At 40.8% G+C, this 19955-nt stretch overlaps 2 protein-coding genes across 5 annotated transcripts; both read right to left on the reverse strand.

Annotated features, from left to right (window-relative positions):
• Positions 1 to 1152: 1152 nt before the first annotated feature.
• fdps (farnesyl diphosphate synthase (farnesyl pyrophosphate synthetase, dimethylallyltranstransferase, geranyltranstransferase)) lies at positions 1153 to 5484 on the reverse strand. Of its 2 annotated transcripts, XM_008431754.2 has the most exons (10): positions 5294 to 5484; positions 4281 to 4433; positions 4054 to 4194; positions 3729 to 3809; positions 3494 to 3616; positions 3151 to 3239; positions 2985 to 3057; positions 2735 to 2812; positions 2503 to 2637; positions 1153 to 1703 (listed from the first exon to the last, which is right to left on the reverse strand). In XM_008431754.2, the coding sequence occupies exons 1-10, from the start codon at positions 5294 to 5296 to the stop codon at positions 1503 to 1505; spliced, it is 1077 nt and encodes a 358-aa protein (XP_008429976.1). In that variant the 5' UTR covers positions 5297 to 5484; the 3' UTR covers positions 1153 to 1502. The 2 variants fall into 2 exon arrangements, with proteins under 2 accessions (XP_008429976.1, XP_008429975.1); XM_008431753.3 differs by lacking the exon at positions 5294 to 5484 and having other exon boundaries at positions 4281 to 4761.
• Positions 5485 to 6569: 1085 nt separating this feature from the next.
• Positions 6570 to 19269, reverse strand: fam189b (family with sequence similarity 189 member B). 3 transcript variants are annotated; one of them, XM_081597211.1, is made up of 15 exons: positions 19038 to 19268; positions 17600 to 18694; positions 17458 to 17514; positions 16312 to 16419; positions 16052 to 16168; positions 15089 to 15196; positions 14787 to 14947; positions 14574 to 14673; positions 12982 to 13054; positions 11131 to 11401; positions 10705 to 11051; positions 10576 to 10617; positions 9474 to 9649; positions 9219 to 9365; positions 6570 to 9129 (listed from the first exon to the last, which is right to left on the reverse strand). In XM_081597211.1, exons 2-15 carry the CDS (start codon positions 17831 to 17833, stop codon positions 8878 to 8880), a joined length of 2193 nt encoding a protein of 730 aa, XP_081453337.1. In that variant the 5' UTR covers positions 17834 to 18694; positions 19038 to 19268; the 3' UTR covers positions 6570 to 8877. The 3 variants fall into 3 exon arrangements, with proteins under 3 accessions (XP_081453337.1, XP_081453338.1, XP_081453336.1); XM_081597212.1 differs by having other exon boundaries at positions 11131 to 11350; positions 17600 to 19269; XM_081597210.1 differs by having other exon boundaries at positions 17600 to 19268.
• Positions 19270 to 19955: the final 686 nt, after the last annotated feature.

The raw sequence follows: 19955 nt of genomic DNA on the forward strand, positions 1-19955 counted from the left end.
ACAAATTGCTTTATTTAGAAATAGAACGTATTTTATGTAAATGAATTAGAGTAATGTATTAAGATGATTTTTTTAATGTTTCAAAACATCACAAAAACTCTTAAAGCCATTGAAAACCAAAATTCAGTTCCTCAGAAATGTGGAAATTTACATAAGACCAATAAAAACCACTGAATACAAAACTGTATAAAAAGTAAACTAATTTACAGTACACAATGTGCACTTAACATTTGCTTGAGATTCCTATTGCATGAATAACTTTTATCAGTAACCTGATAAAGCAAAAATACATCTCATATGTTTTTTACACAAAATATGCTTTATGTAAAAAAAATATGACTTGGCAACAGTCTGGCCAATTCTCTCTTCAAGCCCAGTCTGAAACTGTATCTGCTTCAAGAAAAAAATGCCTGACATGAGGAATGCTGAATAGCTGAGGACCAGAAGTTTGTAATCCTCCTGAGACTGCAGTCATCCCTAATATACACATGTAATTTCACCGAAATGTTTTCCTCCCACTTGAATGTTTGCTAATATATCCAGACACGGCTTCAAAAAAAGCAAAAAACCTTTTTTTGAAGCAGTTACATTACCAGTAGCAATGTAACTGCTACTGGTTACATTAGCAGTTTTTCCTATTATTGTGTATGCCATGAAATAAAACTTTTGTATTAAAAAGTGTAACATTCCTGCTTTTAACACAAAATGTTTAATTCTTTTAATATCGACCAGTGAGCAACATAGTTTTATGTAAACCTTGTGAATGATGAACTTACGCTGTTTTCCGTTACTGTCTTTCAGTTTCCTAATTGTGAAACCGGATCTGATTTACTGTGTCACTGGCATATTAACATTGTTGACAGATTGCTGATTGCCTGAATGCATTTCATAACCGTTGTATATCACATGGTTCTCGATATAAACTGGTCCAACCGCAACTGAATTTCTGACTGGGATTAATAAGGTTTTTTAAAAAGGGGTAAAATGTCTGTGTGATTGATAAAATAAGATGCAGATTAAGTGACAATCCTTTACTGGTCACCATGTGCACCAAACCAGACCATTATTTATGGGTGTATAACAATATCTTTCACTTGCTCAGCAAGTGTATTTGGTGTCCATTATTCTTGCCCAGAAAAAGGACGCATAAGAGACGGATTGTAAATAATTTATTAGGTGCAATCACATTGAGACAATTGGGTATTTCATAAAAATACTATAAAAAGGTTTTAGGAAACAATCTCCCAGGAGACACATCATTCCCAAGCAGAAATAAAGTACAACTCTTTATTCGACATTATTGTCAAAATATAAACAATACCTACGTTGAGACTTTTGTGGGGTAAATATGCCCTTTCCACTGCCTTTAACCCTGTTCCCTGACATTCATAACTCACTGAAAACCTACTTAAATACTTATGTTCAGTTCCGACCGGTCTGAAACGTCTCCCTTGTGATTTTAACATCCTAGTTCCAAGTTCTTTCCTGTGATGCTCCATCCCTCACTTGTTCCTCTTGTAAATCTTCTTGGCGAAGTTGAGGAATATTGAGTGAGGAAGGTTCTGAGCGTGCCGAGAGATGAGCTTCTGCAGCCGCTGGTAGCTCTCCTCTTCATATGTGTGATACAGTTTTGGCATTTGTAGGGCGTTGTACAGCTCTTTGACCTTCGCCACGCTGGCTTCATCCTTGCGCCCATAGCAAGCCTAAAGAGAATGCGAAAACATCAGCTCTTGATGCCATTCAGTGGAAAATGCGTTGCGTGAAAATAAAAAGAAACACACAAAATTAACCTTATGAGTCCATCAGAAACCCCAGACCTACATCACAGAGAAACCCTTTAGGGGGAGCCACAAAAAAGATCCAGTATACTCCAGTATTGGAAAATGTTTCAGAGGATGACGAAATGCTGTCGAGATGAAGGTGGTCTGAACTGGTGCAAATTAACCTAAAGCTGCTTCACAGACAGCTGGAATAAACACCTGCCAAACTATAAAAATGGGGGTTTTCTTCATTGCGAGATGTGCAGTGGCTCAAAGGGAAACAAGAAATCCCACGAGTCTTCAGATCTAACTGTATTTCCACAGAACTCCAACACAGAATGGTTGTTAGCACAATAACGTTTGAAGAATATTCCTTAAGAACAGCCGGATTATATCAGCTGCAATGGAAAGTTTTTAGTAAACCATCGACCTCCTGAAAGTAAACAAGAGGAAACAGAAAACGGACAGGACATGCAATGAGATGGGTATCTTTGTGGAACATCATTATTACCAGCCAGAAAATGGCTGAAATAGGGAAACTGGCATTTTCAATCTGTGAATGAAGGCTAATTTCTTGATTTGCCTTCAAAAACAACTTTATTTTTTGTTGGAGACGACATCCATGCAAGGAAACAAATCGTAATCGGACGTTTTTGCATTGGAGTTAAACTTTGACCCATAGATTAGGTCGTTATGAAGAAGATTTTTTGCTCAAATGGGAATGCTGCATAACAAACCTCACCTCTAGAACTGATCTCTGCTCAGGAGTCATCACTTCTAGAGCTTTCACCACCAACCAGCTGCATTTGTTGTCCTGGATGTCTGTCCCAATCTTTCCAGTCACAGCCGGGTCACCATAACAATCCAAGTAGTCATCCTGCGGAATAAAACGTATAAATGGTTTACCTTCACAGCAGACATGTCAGCATGTTATTTAAACAGTGAGAAAACCGATAATATTAATAACCAACTACCTGTATTTGGAAAAACTCTCCCATCTCCAGTAAGATGTGCTTGGCATTACTGTGTTCCTCTTCGCTGTCAATCCCTGCCTGCAGGAATGAAGGTGCAGCATGTAAGAGAAACCTGCTGCATGCTTTCATTACTTTACATGGGCAAGCTGTGCTGGCTTATCTTTCCCAAAGAAACAACTCTGCAGTCTTTAACTTCTTCCCAGTAAACAATCTTAATTAGCATTGTGGTTAACAATACAAACATACTCACCATGTACATTGCAGAGGCCACTGGGAGGTAAAACGAATAAAAGGCAGTCTTGTATTTCACAATTGCTTTATACCTGGAATGAAGAAAAAAAAATTTTTTTATTTTTTTTACTCTGATAAACTGCACATTTAAATCTATCATTTAAGATATTTTCTTCTGTTATTACCTTTCCATGGTAAACCTGTTCAGGTCAATGTGACCAGGTGGAGCCGTAATGAGGTCCAGTGTCTGACCAAGTTCAGTCTGGAAGGTGGTCTGAAACACAAAAAGATAATAATAATAAAGAACAGAATTTTTTAGAGGAAAAATATTAATTTACTTTTCTCAAAGAGATAAGCAGGCTTATCGCTTTTAAACTTAACACACATTTTAACGTACAAATTGCAAAAAAAAGATCTTCTTAGCAGATACGATCAGCAACAGAAAGTTTGGAGTCTTGGAGCGGACACATCCCACCCAACACACACAGCCCACCACAATGCTGCTTCTCTCCAGGGACTCAGACGTACCTCATTAAAAAGCTCCAGTAAATGGACGTAATAGGGCTGACCCCTGCATTGTCTTCGAAGGAGTCTATATATTGATGCCTCCACAAGAAAGGAGTCATTTATTGCATCCAGGCCTATTCCAGTCTTAAAAGAGGAAGAAGAGAATATTTACTTATGCGTAAATAAATACATAACAAAAATACATTTTAGCATCCATTGTCTTTTTTTGTTTTTTTTGAATGACTTGAGCGCTCACCCTCTTGTACCAGCAGGGCTGTCCTCTCCGGGTCACAGATGCGTCCATGATGTCATCTGCCATGAGGAAAAATGCTTGAAGCTGTAAGAAACAGAGTGACAATGCTGAGGCTAGTGATGGCAGCGCACAGTAACACCCTGTGTCAGAGAAACAAGATTTTACAAAGAGCTCAAACTACACTGCTTTGCAGTTTTTATCCCTAGATGTTTTCAAATTTTGTCTCATCATGACGAAATACTTGTATGCATTTTATTGGGGAATATGTGATAATTAAATACAGCAAAGGCACTGGCTAATTTCAAAGTATTAGACTTCAATTCCTTACCATCTCTATGCACCAGCCGACCAACAGAGCTTTCTGCACAGCATCCTGACTGAGCTGGGACGGCGGAAGAAGCTCTCTCAGGGAGCCAATTACAGACAAACCTCTGTTCTTCTTGCCTCCAGGAACATTGTAATCCAAAATCTAAAGCAGAAAGTGGATAATTAGACCAAATCAAAACTACTGGATTTGCAGCGAAGCTCACAAAGTGATGATAAATAAATCCATGCCTCTCTCAGCCTGTTCAAGGCGTCCACCAGCCCAGGATCCTGGAAGTCCCTCTCGGTCAGCTCTGTCACCAGCTCCTCAAACTTGGCATCAAACAGCTGAGGGTCCGACAGCAACGCCTTTTTGCTGTGTGTCCCGTTGCAAACGCTATCCCCCTGCAAATAGGAGGCAGATAGCATAAATGCCCGACTTTTAAAACTGAACGGAGACGCAACCAACGACATGGCCCGGATGGTTTTAGGTGCATTAAATGCACAGCTCAGCAGCAGGCATCTCATTCTGGAGCAAATTCACTTCAGGGGCAAACTTATTGGAGTCCGTCGATGTGTAGTTTTAGCGGCAACATGACGTTAGAAACTCGTTTCAGTCCACGCGAAAAGCCAAGCTTGCTAGATTTATAATCTCGTACGAACAACACAGAAGGACCGTGGTAAAGAGAATTGTCGCTTGAAGTTTAAATTTTCAAGACAACGAAGTAAGCCTCTGATTTGTAACTTCCGCTACATATAAAGGGTAATTTCATCCCCCCCCGACTAAAAATAAATTAATGCTCAAAAAGCACCACGTTTAGAGATATTTATTCAGGACTCTACTATCTTACTAACATTGTGGATTATTTAAAATACAGCATGTGATCTGTAAAATCATTGTATAAATATTTTATATAAAACCCAGAATAGTATTAAATATATATATTTTATTTTACAAATCAAGAAAGGAGCAAACTTCACAAGTTACATTTTAAAGTACACATACTTAATCTACATCAATCCTATATGAATTTGGCAAGTTTACGTGTTATCAATTTTTAATTTGAAATATTTTAAAGTTCCATGAAGGAGGGAAATATACCTTTAAATCGAAAGTAACAAATCTAAAGCTAACTTCAGCATTGTCAAACTGCGTCGCTATGAACTATGGGATTTAGTAGATGGTTAGCTTTCAGCTTTTAATCTGTTATCATGCAATGTATTGTATAACCTAATGCTTCGTTTGATTATATATCTTTACATACCATAATATCTTTGATCTCTTATTCCAAACTGCGCCGTATAGATGAATAAAAATCAGCTTTTATCTCCTTCTCGCAGACAAACGGAGGTCTTTGAACGCTTCTTCAAACCAGGATATGGAGATTGTAGTTCATTACCTCACCCTAGCAGTTTTTATCTGGAATTATCGGAACTAAATGTCCCAGCGTCCCTTGCATATGGGCGAGGTAAGAAAAGGCTTCATCTGACATTAGACGTTTTCATTGGCTGCTCGCATCGAACCAGGATGGGATCTTGTGGTGATCAACCAATAGGACCTAAATATGGGCGGAGCTTAAGTGGAGTGGTCAGATTAAATCAAGCATTTATTGCACAGGTGAAATAAAGAAGTAAAATAGCAACCAGTAAAATTGCAGAGTGATTTTACATCATTTCTCTACAAATCTGTGATGTTTTTAACCGAGAGTGACGAAGCAAAAAAAAAAAAAAGAAAAGAAAATTAAACCTTAAGTTTTATATATATATATATATATATATATATATATATATATATATATATATATATATATATATATATATATATATATATAAAATCCTGTAACTTCTTCTTAAACTTGAATATTAGTTTGAATTTTTTTCTTAAATCTGACTTTGACCATGCCACATTTTAAATATTAGTGTACAATCTCCTACAGCTCTGGTCAGACGTTTGGGCAGGAATGTCATTATATTTCAGCTTTAAGGTTTGTCTTGTACTCATCTTTTTTCAGAGTTGACTTAGAGGATTCTTTAAAAACAAGAATGGCATGCTTCATTTGAATTTGTTTTCTGTGTTTTCTGATACACAGGGTCAGAATTGTGCATACAGACACTCCTACACTTCTATTTGCTAAAACACCATTTAACACAGACCTGGCAAGTACTGCGATCAGAACCATTCTAGAAACTCAACATTAGTCGGATTTATCTGTCCCTAAGCAATTTTTCAGCCAACTAGGTTCTGCTTCTATATTATTCCACCTGCGTTGTAAAATGCATCAGCACTACAGGCAGCGAAACAGACCCTCAGCATGATGCAGCCACCACCATGCTCTTCAATGATTTAAAGAACTGAACGCCTCTCCTTAATTTGTCCAAAGATACAAATTAAGTAACTGTGTTTCGTCTGACTGTAAAGCCGTTCACCATGACCATGGTGAGCATATGTGAACTTCTGAATATACCTATAAATGGGACAAACATGAGTTTCACTGCAGGTGTCTTAAAAATTACTATCTTTCATAACACTTAAACAACAGCAACTTTTTATTTTTTATTTCTATTATTTATTTCATATATTTAAGTACATAACTTGCAGTAAAAGCTTTTCTATCCACACTGCATTTAAATTTCAAATAAGTGTCATATTTAGTGTACATTTATCATTCAGAGTGAAAGGTTTTAGCCAGGTGGGCCTGCAATACAGATGTCTCTTTAAATGAATAAAATTTAATGCAAGACAGGAGGTAGAAACAAATCCCATTGCCTTTCCGAGTGTGTCTGTGTTTTTGTGTTTGCTAGTGTAGATGCATACTTGTACGTTTCCAAAATGTGCCTTCGCTGACGTCAGTGTATCCAGCTTAAAAATCCAGTCTGATATAAATGTGTTTATACACTTCTAGAGTTTTTTTTCTTTTTCATTTAATCATCTTTAAACAACCACTGTACAGCCGAAATGTAACAACACACAGTGCGTATTCAGAACTTCATGAAACATTTACTGCAAGAGCCTCTCAAAGCAGTTCGCATCTGACAAGAATCGTCCTCCTGTAGCCAAGGTCCAGAGGCGCGTGTGGAGCCACCTGGCAGGTGACTTTGTCCCTGACCTCAACCAACATTTCAAGTGGCTGCATTGCAGGTCCTGTGTGCGGGAGGAGAAACAGAATAAAGAAGCAAACATGCAGATAAAGACATTCGGAGCAATTGTTACTTAGTTACGCGGACAGGCAGAATCAAATGCACAAGGTTCCCGCAGTATTGCAGCTGTGGCAAAAAACATGCACCTTTTTGTGTGCATATCACGCACCGTGGTACAATTCAACCACTGGAGTCATGTCTGTGGTGGCCATTGGTGTCTCTATAAGGAATGCTGGTTGCTTTGTTTAGGCGAACGCTGCCAAATTGGCGAAAAATAACTCTTAAAATAAAGAGCGGGTGGGAGGGAAGAGTAAAATAAAGCTGATTTAGGATCTTTTTTGTAACAGCATTTGTCCTCAAGTGCAAACTCACTGGTGCATCTTATGGTACATTAAACAGAGGCTTCCAAAAGTATTCACACCCCACTTACATTTTTTATATTTTGTCTTGTTACGACATGAAATTTTATGAATCTTCTGTGACTATTATGTGACAGACCCGAGACTAACTAGTGCATGATTGTGACGTAGGAGGTAAACGATGCATGGCTTCCAAACTTTCTTACAAATAAACATCTGAAAAATGTGTTGTACAGTTGTAGTTATACCCCTAATTAGAGTGCAGTTCAACTGTTTGCCTTCAGAAGTCATTTCATCAGTGAAAAGAGTTCAACGTAAGTCAGCAGTAAGTAGAGCTGAACGATATATTGTAAATTTATCATTATAGCAGCATCACTGTTCACAAGAATGAGTTTGAAAGAACAAAAAAAACAACTGAATCGCCTTCTAATGCCATGCATTAAGGCTGTCCATGACAATAGGTTTATTTGGTGTTGTCTGTTGTTTACAGCAGAAGAAAATGTTTTAGGGGGCATTAGGACATTCTGGTAAAGTCATTAAGAAACGACTGCTACGTGTTTATTTGCCAAAACAACACATATAGGCCAATTTGTTATTTTTTTCAAACATGTTTAATTTTGTTCCAGTAGCTGGATAGATAATTTCTTATGTGTAATTTATCATTTCTATAAACCCAAGGCCAGAAAACCTTAACACTGTTAAGCCAACAGTTTATTTATCCACAATCATCAAACATTATCTATGTTTTGTTCTGCGAAGGCCTCAAACATAGGAAGCGTTGGCAGGATTTCACAAACTCTCCCCATCCAATTTGACTAAACTTGGGCAACTTTGCAACAATCAGTGGGGAAGCTGCAATTTCGGTAAAAGGCGGACCTACAAAGTGCAACTTAGAGGCACTGATTAATAGTGTACACTATACTCTTCAGACTTTCATCTGAGGAAAAAAGAATTCTTGGAGTCCCAGGTATGAATACTTTTGAGAGACACTGTATTCAGCTGACTGCTTTTGGTGGTATTTCTCTTAATATATATGGAAGACAAAAATAAGGATTTCCTCAATCTCGTCACCTGAGCAAAGAAGTGGTCTAACAGCGATGTAGAAAAAAAAAAGATGCAATTGTACTGTAAATGGTCATTCTCTTCTGATCATTGTTCTTCTTGTTCGTAAAGAAAGCCGGAGCTCTGCGCTGACGTTCAGTCCATCAGAAGCACCTCTGAAGTAAAGCCGTTTTCACAGCTGACCTCTGGAAATGGAGGCGACGAAGAGAAAAAGAATTCTGAATGTTTTCACTTTTGCCAAAATCGTGCTGTCTTGTCTTCCTCTTTCCTCCTTCGCCCTCCTTTCCTCGTCACAGCGCAGACTCTGAATAGAGAGCTCCAGATGACCCGTGAGGCGCATGAGGCGCCATCAATCGACGCAACGACGAAGTGGAGGAGCTCAGATCTCCGCAGCTGCGCAGGTGGATCCCTTCTGGCGCTCGACTGCTGTAGTGCCGGTTGTGTCTACTGTCGCTATGGGAGTGGTGATGTCCCCGGCGGTGAGGGTGATGGGAGTGAGCGTTAGGGTGTCCGCGGCAGGTGCTCCAAGGGGTCCGCGACACCTGGAGGTAATTTAATAAAGCTGAAGATGATCTGGAGGCTGGAGATGCTGAATAAGTTCTGAAAATGGGTTGGAGTTTGGGTGTCATACTTGCTCAGAAGACAGGTGGTCAGAGCCAGCCGTCTCAACTCCACTTCTCCTCTTTGGCCCCTGTCCTGTACTCCCAGCATGCTCAGAGGGTGGCCCCAGGTTACGCTTGGAGCGCTGCAGGAAGCGAGCCACCAGACCTCGGGTAACCTTAAAAAAAAATAAATAAAGCAAGAAAAGAAAAAAATGTCAGAGCTTGGAGTTATTTTTGTTTTTTTTTTTTCTTCATTTTTGGTACCTAAGTGATACCTGATTTACCTTCAGGTCTCCTAGAGAGCGGTGGCAGTCTTTAGGTATACGTATAGGTGAGGTGGGTGCAGGTTTAGGGGGGATTTGCACACCTGTGGCTGCTGTCTTAATCCCACCTTTACTTGGCAGAGCAGAAGGAGGAGCCACAGAAGAGCGAGGCAACAAACACGCTTCGGAAGACGGAGCTTTGAAGTCGAAAAAGGACAGAAATTGTAAGTGTTACGTTCTACAATGAGAGCGCGCACGCGCCTTCATATTTACTAGGTACACCAGTTCAATTGCTTGTTAAGGCAATTGATGAAACAACCAATTACGTAGCTGTGACTCAGTGCCAAATTACGCCAAAAGATTTGTCTCTTCCCTCAACTTTAAGACTGTGTGTTTAATACAAGATCTTTTTTTTTTTTACTTATAGTCAGGAAGGTATCCTAAGCAGTGGTAAGAAGAGATTATGAAGACATTAAGAAGAGTGTCTGTTTAATCAAAGTGTTTTTGTAAGATTAATAAACTTACAAAAAGCAAAGTGAACTGAACAAGTCAAGTTCACTTTGACTTATGATTCAAAGTGAACATGAGAGACTTTAAACGTTGCGTGGTTGTTGACGCCAGATGGTCTGGTCTGAGGATTTCAGAAACTGATAGAGTAGGAGTTTCACTCAAAACCATCAGAAAATGGTCCGGAAAAGAAAAAAAACAACCACTGGGCAGGAAATGTATGGAGAAGAAGAGTCTTATTTGTATCACAGGTCAAAGTAAAGTGGGAAGATGCAGCAGCAGAGGACCACACCAGTTGCCACTACTGTTAGCTAAGAACAGGAAACTGAGGCTATAATTCACATAAGCTCGCAAAAATCAGATAATAACAGATTGAAAAAACATCCTCTGGTCTGATGAGTCTCAATTTCAGCTGTGACATTCAGATGGTGGAGTCAGAATTTACCATAAATAACATGAAAGCATGGATCCATCTCATGTTACCAAGGTCAAATCATCTCAACCTGCTTTGAACATGACAACGACTGTGGCCTCCACAGCTGCCAGAACCTGATCCAATAGGGCACCTTTAGGATGTGGTAGAACAGGAGATTTTCCTCTGGATATAAGCTCTTACCTGTGTCTGTAGAAGCCTTGCTGCCTCCGGACCCAAAGTCAACTGGAACAAAAAAGGGGAAAAGAAAAGCATATTTTTGTCATCACTGTAAAACTGGAGTAAATGTTTTCTCGTTAATCCTCGCCTCACCTGTGTCTGTTGAAGAGCCGAGGCCTGGCTCACTGTGCGACCGCATAAGGCGTAAAAAGCCTTCACTCTGTCTTCTAACGGTCCCTCCATGTTTGTCACTTCTCTCAGCCCTTCGTCGGAGGTAAAGGGTCCCGTGAGGAGGGAGCAGTCCGTTCCCGTGCTCACAGGCTGAGGAAGACGATGGAGGGGGAACAGATGAGGCCGGGGCAGCTTCCTGGTTTGAGGGGTCGGTGAGGTTCACCTGAATCTCTGGGATGAAACGTTGCTGTTGATTTGGAGAGTTTCCTATTGCTTCCAGCTGGGAACAGCTGCTAGCTAACACAGCCTGGCGGTGCAGCACAGGAGACCTGGAAAACGGACTGGGAGAGTTAAAATTTCTCCTCAAAACTTAAGGAGGAATTGTAACTTTTTGGAGCTTTTTCTCACCTGTATGTATTGGTAGCTGTGCTAGGCGAGGAGCAGGAATTAGACCGTTCCCCTCTGAGGAACCGTCTTGCCCTGGGCCCTCCTGCCAGTGGACTCTCTGGTGTTTGACAATGTGGACTGCGGAAGAAGCCGTCGCCCCTGTCAGCACAGGTCCTGTTGCCCCCATGGCTCCTTATCCCAACCTCCAGCAAACAGGAGTCTTCAGACGGGGAGGAATCATCTGGGATGTCCACAATCTCTGACATTAACAGAGAACCACTATCCATAGATACTAACAAGAAAAATAAATATTTTTTTCTTTATTATTCAGGAAAACCCTAGAATGTTCAGTTAATTTCTCAAATGTATCTACATAAAACTGCAGATTTAATCTAAATCTTCATATTTATTTTTGAGTGGTGATATATTAAATAATTTAACACTAAATTAATTTCTAAATATTAGTAGCCACTACCTTAAATAACATTCCCAGTTAAGAAAAAATGCTAAATTCCAGTCATAGTGTGTACTATTACTGAAGCAGCTTTATGCTTCATTTTTAAATTGTCCTAAACCAAAAGTACGGTAATATCTCACATTTCCAACTGTTAGCTAAAGAAGTTAAAGGCACATTTTACATTGGGGTTATACAGAAACATAATGTTACACATTATTATTTATATTCCACAGCACAATGAGGAGAGTCATCTACTAATGGTGAAAATGCAGAACCAGTGGCCAGCCCTGCCTGCTTCTGATTTCCCCATCCCACATCTGAGATGATGTTCTTGAGTTTAATTGGTTTTAATGAGGCTTGGCTGCTTGGTGGTTTGATGTCTAGGAAATGGAGCAGAAGCATTTTCCTTAGAAAAACCATCTAGCTCATTTTGAAATTGTAGGAGAATGTGCTATGGTCATTGTCCAATAAAACCAAACTAGAAGTGTTGGACAACGACTCCAAAAAGTTAAAAAGTTGACACAAAAACAATACTGCGCATTATCATGACATCCATAGTAAAACATGGTGGTGGCAGCGTCATGCTCTGTGGTTACTTCTCCTCATAGAACTGGGGCTTTGGGTTTTGGTGGGTTAAATTCTTAATGGTGATACAGTTTAGTTTTGCCTCCAATCTTCCAGGTTGGAGGCAAAACCTCCAACCTGGAGGTTGGAGGTTGTCACTTTATGACAACACTTTATGTTGTCATAAAGTGTCATTCGGTAAATTATGAGACTTTATACAAAGTTGATATTATTCAAAATGTCTTTATTATGACAACTTGACATTAACCAAGAAATCATTACTGTTTAAACTTTACCTTTAAGAACATAAAGATACCTAATTTTTAAAGTGCAATCAGTAATATTTTTATAACAAATTTATATCAGTAATGATTTCTTGGTTAATGTCAAGTTGTCATGACAAAGACATTTTGAATAATGTCAACTTTGTATTAAAAGTGTCATAATTTAATGAATGACGCTTTATGACAACAGTCATAAATATTCATGAAGGCTTATTCATGTTCATGACAGGTGTTATGTCATGTTTATGACAGTGTCATGTCAGTCTTCTTCACCCCCTTCAAATAAAGTGTTACCAAAAATTTTAAAGGGGTCTGAAAACTTCCTGTTCCCACTGCATGAGAGCAATGTAATCTTGTGCTTCTATTGGTTTTGATTTGGGATTTTTATTGGTTGCTGTTTGAATATCAAAACAGCAAAAGAGCCATTTCTAGTTTATTATGAGCTTCCACTATTTTTCTTGGACTTTTTGTCTTCATTTACATCTTCAATGCAACTACACGACTCGATTTACCTATATTCTACACACTTCAACGTGACAGACAGACATGGATGGACTGTTTTTGCACCTTCTCCGCTAAAGGCTGTAGAGGTCCCTCTCTCTCCAGACAGCTCAGTACCATGGGCATCAAACACGGTTGCCTTGACAATCACAAGAGACAAGGATCAGGACAGTCAAAGGATGTATTACACAAAATGAAGAAAGATGCTGCAGAATGACGTATAGAAGCTTAGCACTGCCAATCACATCTCTGTTATTCTGAATATTTAAATGTACCATTTTCCTAAAAGCTAATGGATAAAACATTATTTTAATTGAGCAAAAAATATTATTATTTTCACTTCATTTGTGAAATTCAGTCTCACATGATTGCGTCTCAGTTTTTTTTTGTCTTATGAGCTTTTTTGGGGGAGAAAATTGTTGTTCATCTTAATCGGTATAAGAAGTAAATGGATTATCATTCATTCGGGGGCTGCACAGTGGTGCAGTTGGTAGAGTTGTTGCCTTGCAGCAAGAAGGTTCTGGGTTCGATTCCCGGCCATGGTGGGTTTTCTCCGGGTACTCCGGTTTCCTCCCACAGTCCAAAAACATGACTGTCAGGTTAATTGGCCTCTCCAAATTGGCCCTAGGTATGAGTGTGTGTGTGCATGGTTGTGTGTCCTGTGTGTCTCTGTGTTGCCCTGCGACAGACTGGCGACCTGTCCAGGGTGACCCCGCCTCTCGCCCGAAACGTCGGCTGGAGATGGGCACCAGCACCCCTCCCGACCCCACTGAGGGAAAAAGGGTGCAAGAAAATGGATGGATGGATGGATTATCATTCATTTCTAAAACTAAATCTAAACAGGCCAAATCCAATTACTTCCAATTTTTAGTCTTAAATCATTGTTTTCTGCATGTTTAAACCAGGGAGTTTGTGGTTCCCAACATTTTTGTCTTGTAGGTATTTTGTATAACTCACTGGACACTTTCAGAAAGTGGGTTTTTATATGGAAGCGACTTAAGACGTATCTTCAAGGATTTTACATGGCACTTTCCCATGTTTTAGGAAAGTACACTGCAGGTTCAGGAAAGTACATAAATTTTTTTAAAGTCCCAAGTAAGTTCCTGAAGTTGCCTTACAAGTTCCTACAAAGTGACAAATAGATTCCAGGGAAGATCCTGTGAAATACTCAGTAAATTACAAGACAAAGTTCTGAAAATTATCTAATAAATGTAATAAAGTACCGGATACATTCCTAAAAAAAGTAACCAGTAAGCTTAAAAAAAGTTCTGGAAAGTACCTGGTAAGTTCTATGAGAGTATATTATAATTTATAGGAATGTACCTGGTAAGTCTTTGAGTTCCAGGGACATTCCAGGAAAGTGTCTGGTTAGTTCACTATAGGTTCCAGGGAAGTATCTAGTAAGTTGCTGGAAAGTACCCAGTTAGTTTCAAGAAAGTTGCAGAAAGTACTGGGGTAATTCCTTCAAAGCTACTGTGAAGATTGATCAAAGCTCATTCGTTGCTCTTTCATGCACCAGCATCCCTGTTATTTAAATTAATTTCATCTGCTAACTTTTGTTCTTATCAAAATTAGGTAATGTTTTCTTCTCTAAATATCCGAAGTAGGAGTAATTATGAGCAAATGTCCAATGGTACTGCGTGTACCCAGCAGCTCACCTGGCTTGCAGCTCTTTGGCCCATCACGGCTTCATAGGGAGGAGGGCAGTCAGTGGGGTACAAAGGGACAGGACTCTCCATGGAGCCATTATAGGTGATGCTGGATGTTGATGCAAACACGTTAATCATTCTTTAAAAGTGTGTGTTACATTATAAACACGATGGCTATTACAGAACACACAGATTGATAATATCACAAAAGCACTGTAGCACCTCTGAGCGTCTGTCTCTGAGCTGCATGTGTATTCAGGGGGGTAGTAGGGAGGAGGAGGAATGGGGGGCACAAACTCCTCAAAGTCCATGATGTTGGTCAGGAAGGCGTCTTGCGGAGTGGTGCATTCTGGGTTGACTGAGCGGGAGCGATGAGGGGCGAGCTGAGCGGTAACCACAGAGGATGCATTAAGGTTTCGTTTGTGTTTAAAACTGATACTTTGAATTCTAGATGTGACTCTGCTGCATCGTAAAAAAAAAACGATCAGCCACTTAAATGAAATGTGCTGCGTCGGCGCGCTCACCAGGTGCACGAGATCCAAGGAGAATATGTGGATACTGCAAGTCACAGTGGACAGCGTACAAATGATGGTGGAGAGAATGCTGAGACCACACGCACTGAACAGGAGGTCCTGCACAGAAAAAGGCATTCACAAAAAACTCAACTCAAACATTTTTTGGGTAATTCGTCTGCTATATAACATTTAAAATGTAACACTTTATGCTCACATATGTTGCCTATGTCAGGGCAATTTTGTAGGGTGCTAAACAAGTTTTGGAACATTGTTAAAGATGAGTAAATACCCCCATAATAAATAATTTGTAGTTAACACTGAAAATGTTTTATAAATTCAATGTTTAATTTGTTAAAGAATGTTAAAAAGACACTTGTTTAAACTTTCCTAATAAGTAATTCATGTCTTTCTGTTTCCATAGGATATTGTTATGATGCGATAGACATTATGCATAGGATCATTTCTCTCAGTCAAGCTTAAAAATTGGAAAGGCGAGAGAGCATGAAATTACAATTATGCTACAAAAAAATTACTTGTCTATATAGTCAGTGAGATCAACAAGTAAGTTTGAAACAAAAACTGTGACAAGCAAAGCTGCACCAAGATGGGGAAAAAATGATTTCTTCCCCAACATCTCAAACGCTACTGGGAGTTTAACTGGAACTGTCAGTTTCAGTCGGAGGAAACCGTGATCGACTGGGACATCTTTGAAATATTAAGAGACAGAGCACAAAACTCACTCCTGGGTGAGCAGAGGTTAAGAGAACATAGAAGAGGCTCCAATATTCCCGATGATCCAGAGAAAGTTTGCAAAAAATATCCGTCTCACTACGAGGTCCAATATTTTTCATATATTATATAAGACTAAAGCGCAGTCTATTTTTATGCTGGAATAAATATTTTTATTTTAAGCTTTCCCCCCAACACACACACACTTTTGCCAGGAATAAATGTGCAGCGTACAGTGCTTACCTTTAGCTGATGTTTGACTGAGTGACATTCACCATTCTGGGACAGAACCAAGGTATCCTCATCCACCATGGAGCAGGCTTGAGTGCCTGCACAGCACACACAGAGACCATTCTCCACCTACACACATTATCATACAGAGTGAATCACAGTAATACACCGATTGGAGCTCTTTCACATTATTCAAATTATTCCTGGCTCATTCCTAATGCATCTGCTTGAAAGGACATTTCAGCACAAGGAAGACGGCAGTTCTGACATACCTGGCAGTTGTGCATTGACTTGACCATCTGTGCGTTCTGACAGGAGAGCATTGAGCCGGCCAGGCTGAGGATCACACACACTGCAGACAGCAACATGAACAGTGACACCTGTGGAGGGATGCGGAGGCCATGCTTAATTTAGAGCGGGTTATTAAAACTCCCTGCGACCAGGCAAGGAGAACAGATGACGCTAAAGGACACAAAACCAGATTTCACTGTTTGTATTACAAAGAGGATGAAACAGTCAGTGGAAAGGTGAAGAAAGAATCCCGAATGTTTGCAGTAAGGCTGCGTGTTATTTTTTTCAATATTATAAAGCTTAAACTGACACTTTGGTAGAGTGTCCTACTAAAACATTACGCATTTCAAATCGTTGTAATGGTTTCTAAACTGGATTAATTATCCTGCATAACGAGTTAATAAATTATGCACCATATTTATAGCTGTAGTGTGTAGCTTTTATGAATTTAAAAAAAAAAAAAGTTATCATTATGTCGTGACAGTATAAGATCAATAATATTTAAGAAAAATTGAGCCCCTTCGCCTTCTTCCTGTGGTAGCTGCAGAAATACACCATTCAGTCAGAAACCATCAGAATCAGGGGGAGGGTCTTAGCGCTGTCAATCACTCTCATGCTCACCCTTAAAGTCTTTGTTAGTTTTCCCTGTATTTTCCTAAAAACATGATTGTCCTTTAATTAGCTCAATCTTTCTTCAGTTGACTCTGACAAGCTTGCGTGTCTCTATGCTGCCTCATTTATTCACACATAACATTTTGTGTAGCATAATATTTTCCCTGTCAACACACACACACACACACGCACACACGCACACACACACACACACACACACGCAAACACACGCACACACACGCACACACACACACACACACACACACACACACACACACACACACACACGCACACACACACACACACACACACACACACACACACACACGCACACACACACACACACACACACACACACACACACACACACACACACAGGATCTCTGTTGCTTCTGTGATCATGTTCTCCTTTGGGTGCTTGTAATGTGAAAAAAATGGGAAATACTCCCAGAAGTTTGAATACTCTTCCCCCCCAGTTATGATGAAAAGTTGTTTAAATGCAGGGAAAAACATACCACCAGTGTTAGAGGCCTCCTCCATGAGATTATTCCCACTATCCCTGATGCCACCACCTGGTGACAAATGCAAACATAAAACACGCACAACTTACAGTCAGCTTGGTTTCGTTTAACAAGCTTTGGCTACAGTCATACTCACAAAGAAGCCAGCCCAGAATGGACAGGACTGCCGGACGCGTGCGGATGAGGTGAAGGCCATGCTGGTGAAAGAGAAGGCCAGAACCATGGCTCCCAGCCCCAGGTGGCACAAACCCAGGTAGAGCAGCAGACGGGCCCCACCGGGCCCCCTGCCTGACATGCCTCTGCGACTGTCAGACCAACCGCGAGATCCAGAGGCAGAAGCCACGCTGCTGGAGTCTGAAGGTGAAGGCATGGTTGGCTTGTCTCTGTGCGCGCGTGTGTGTGTGTGTGTGTGCGTGTGTGTGTGTGTGTGTGTGTGTGGGTGTGTGTGTGTGTGTGTGTGTGTGTGTGTGTGTGTGTGTGTGTGTGTGTGTGTGTGTGTGTGTGTGTGTGTGTGAGGAGGTTGGGAAGATGTTTACTTGTGCACTGAGTTCATATAACAAACTGTGTAGGCAGAAACACAGAAGAGCAGAGGAGGAACTGGTGTAAATGCTGGCATAACGGTGTTACAATTCATGCATCAAGCTGACCCCCTGGCAGGTGCAGTGGTTCCAGTGTAATGTCCAGACCGGTCGGTCAGTGAGTCCAAGAGCTTGATCAGCAGAAAGCTGAGAATCGAGCAGCCCCTCTACACAACCACAGCACTCACCCCACTTGACGTTTGAGCTCTGCTGCTGCTGCTGCTGCTGCTGAGACAGTTAGAGTCGACGCAGCGTACTCTCAGTCCATGCAGCGCAGAGTACACCTTGTGCCACTTTCCTGTTCAGTCCGAGTAAAACACAACTTTACAGCCGAGTAAAACATCGACTCGGCTCGGCTTGTTTTAAATCCTCCCTTTTCAAATCATTTGCGGCTTGCAGACGCGTCCTCCTCCTCCTTCTCCTCCCCGCCGGCTCTCCTCAGCCTCTCCCTCATCTCGGCCCGTGTGGCATTGCGGTATAACCGGAGCCCCGAGCAGGCCGCAGGTTCTCGAACCGTCCCAAAGAAAGCGGCCAACGATCGCTCGCTGTTTTGCGCTCCGTGCAGCAGAGGTGACATGCGTGCGCCCGGTCATGAGGGAAGGCGTCCCGACTTGTGCGCTCCCTACCTGGCGACCTTACAGCTCATTATCATCCTACAGGAGGAAACAGCAGTAAAAGGATGAGGAGATGATATCGGTCCGTCCGGGAAGCAGAGGCTAATTATGGCGACTTAGAGATGAGGAGAAATATCTGAGCATAGATTTGCTAACTGTCTTAAAATAGCAGCCAGGTGGATCGGACGATATATCGGATAAAAAAATAAATAAAAATAACTTAATTTATGAGCTTTTGCTGTGGTCCACCAAGACCCCATCTTTCTCCTCCGCTTCTTTCCTCCCTGCAGTCACGCGGGCATCCCGTACAGTCCGTGTGTTAGTGTGAGCGTGTGTTTCTCTCTCTCTCTCTCTCTCTCTCTCTGTGTGTGAGTGTGTTTACCTCTCTGCTTCCCACCAAGCCTCACACAGCCGTCACTTATAGATCACGCGCACGTATAGTGTATCGCTCTATCCATGCTCATCTTTATTAACCCGAATTTGTTCTCTCTGCATCCCTCTTCCGACACTTGGGTAAATAATAGTGTTTGCAAACCGAAAAGCTGCTCCGCATGCGTGATGACACGGCACGCCGAACGTGCAGACAGCTCGGGAGATGCGGCAGCTCGCGCGAGCACAGTCACAAAGGTGGTGCTGATGCTGGGGAGGAGGAGGAGGAGGCGTGGGTGCCATGGCGACAGAATCCGGCACCGCGTCTGCAGTAAAACGGAACGAGCAGCAGTTAGCCTGTCCTTCGTGAAAGACCAGTATTGCAGCCAGCCCTTTTGCTTCTATAGACTCAGATTTTAGGTACTTAAAAGCAAAAACAGAAAAATACTGCATAAAAAAATTCATTCTCTTTTTTTAAGATTCTTTCCTTAGAAATGTCTTTCAACTTTCTTCATAGTTGTAAAATGTTTTTGATTGACTCCACACTCCATTATGCCATCAGAGCTTAAAATGCGCACATTTTCTTTTCTTCTGTCTATTACTAGCAACCCTTGAATATTTTACCATCAGCTTTGACTGTTACAATCACAAATGTCCATTTTGATAAAATTTTATGTGACGGACCAACACAACGCCACAACTGGTATCATTGTGACATGGAAAAGGATGCATTTTTTTTTTTTTACAATTGAAATTCATCAATATCATTAGACTGGACGGAGACCCTTTTTTCCAACAATTCCAAGTCTCGCCACATAATTTCAACTGAATTTAGGTCTGGATTTGATTCCAGCTCTTCCTGAGTATTTAGGATTGTTCTCCTGCTGGTACAGTTTTTTGCAGTCTCCTTCTGGATTGATCTGCAACAGCA

The sequence above is a fragment of the Poecilia reticulata genome, chromosome 16 (genome assembly GCF_904066995.2).
Source record: "Poecilia reticulata chromosome 16, P_reticulata-male-v2, whole genome shotgun sequence".
In the NCBI taxonomy this organism is placed as follows: Eukaryota; Metazoa; Chordata; class Actinopteri; order Cyprinodontiformes; family Poeciliidae; genus Poecilia; species Poecilia reticulata.

What these genes read in the sequence shown, in the direction of transcription:
- fam189b (XM_081597211.1), bottom strand. Translation starts at nt 17,833, where the DNA reads ATGCCTTCACCTTCAGACTCCAGCAGCGTGGCTTCTGCCTCTGGATCT. An exon ending in CATTCTGGGCTGGCTTCTTT is followed by an intron (nt 17,515 to 17,599) that starts GTGAGTATGACT and finishes ATTTGTCACCAG; the next exon opens with GTGGTGGCATCAGGGATAGT. An exon ending in CAAGGCTTCTACAGACACAG is followed by an intron (nt 9,650 to 10,575) that starts GTAAGAGCTTAT and finishes TCGACTTCAAAG; the next exon opens with CTCCGTCTTCCGAAGCGTGT.
- fdps (XM_008431753.3), bottom strand. Translation starts at nt 4,556, where the DNA reads ATGAGATGCCTGCTGCTGAGCTGTGCATTTAATGCACCTAAAACCATC. An exon ending in TACTGGAGCTTTTTAATGAG is followed by an intron (nt 3,240 to 3,493) that starts GTACGTCTGAGT and finishes TTTGTGTTTCAG; the next exon opens with ACCACCTTCCAGACTGAACT. An exon ending in AGCAGAGATCAGTTCTAGAG is followed by an intron (nt 1,704 to 2,502) that starts GTGAGGTTTGTT and finishes CATTCTCTTTAG; the next exon opens with GCTTGCTATGGGCGCAAGGA.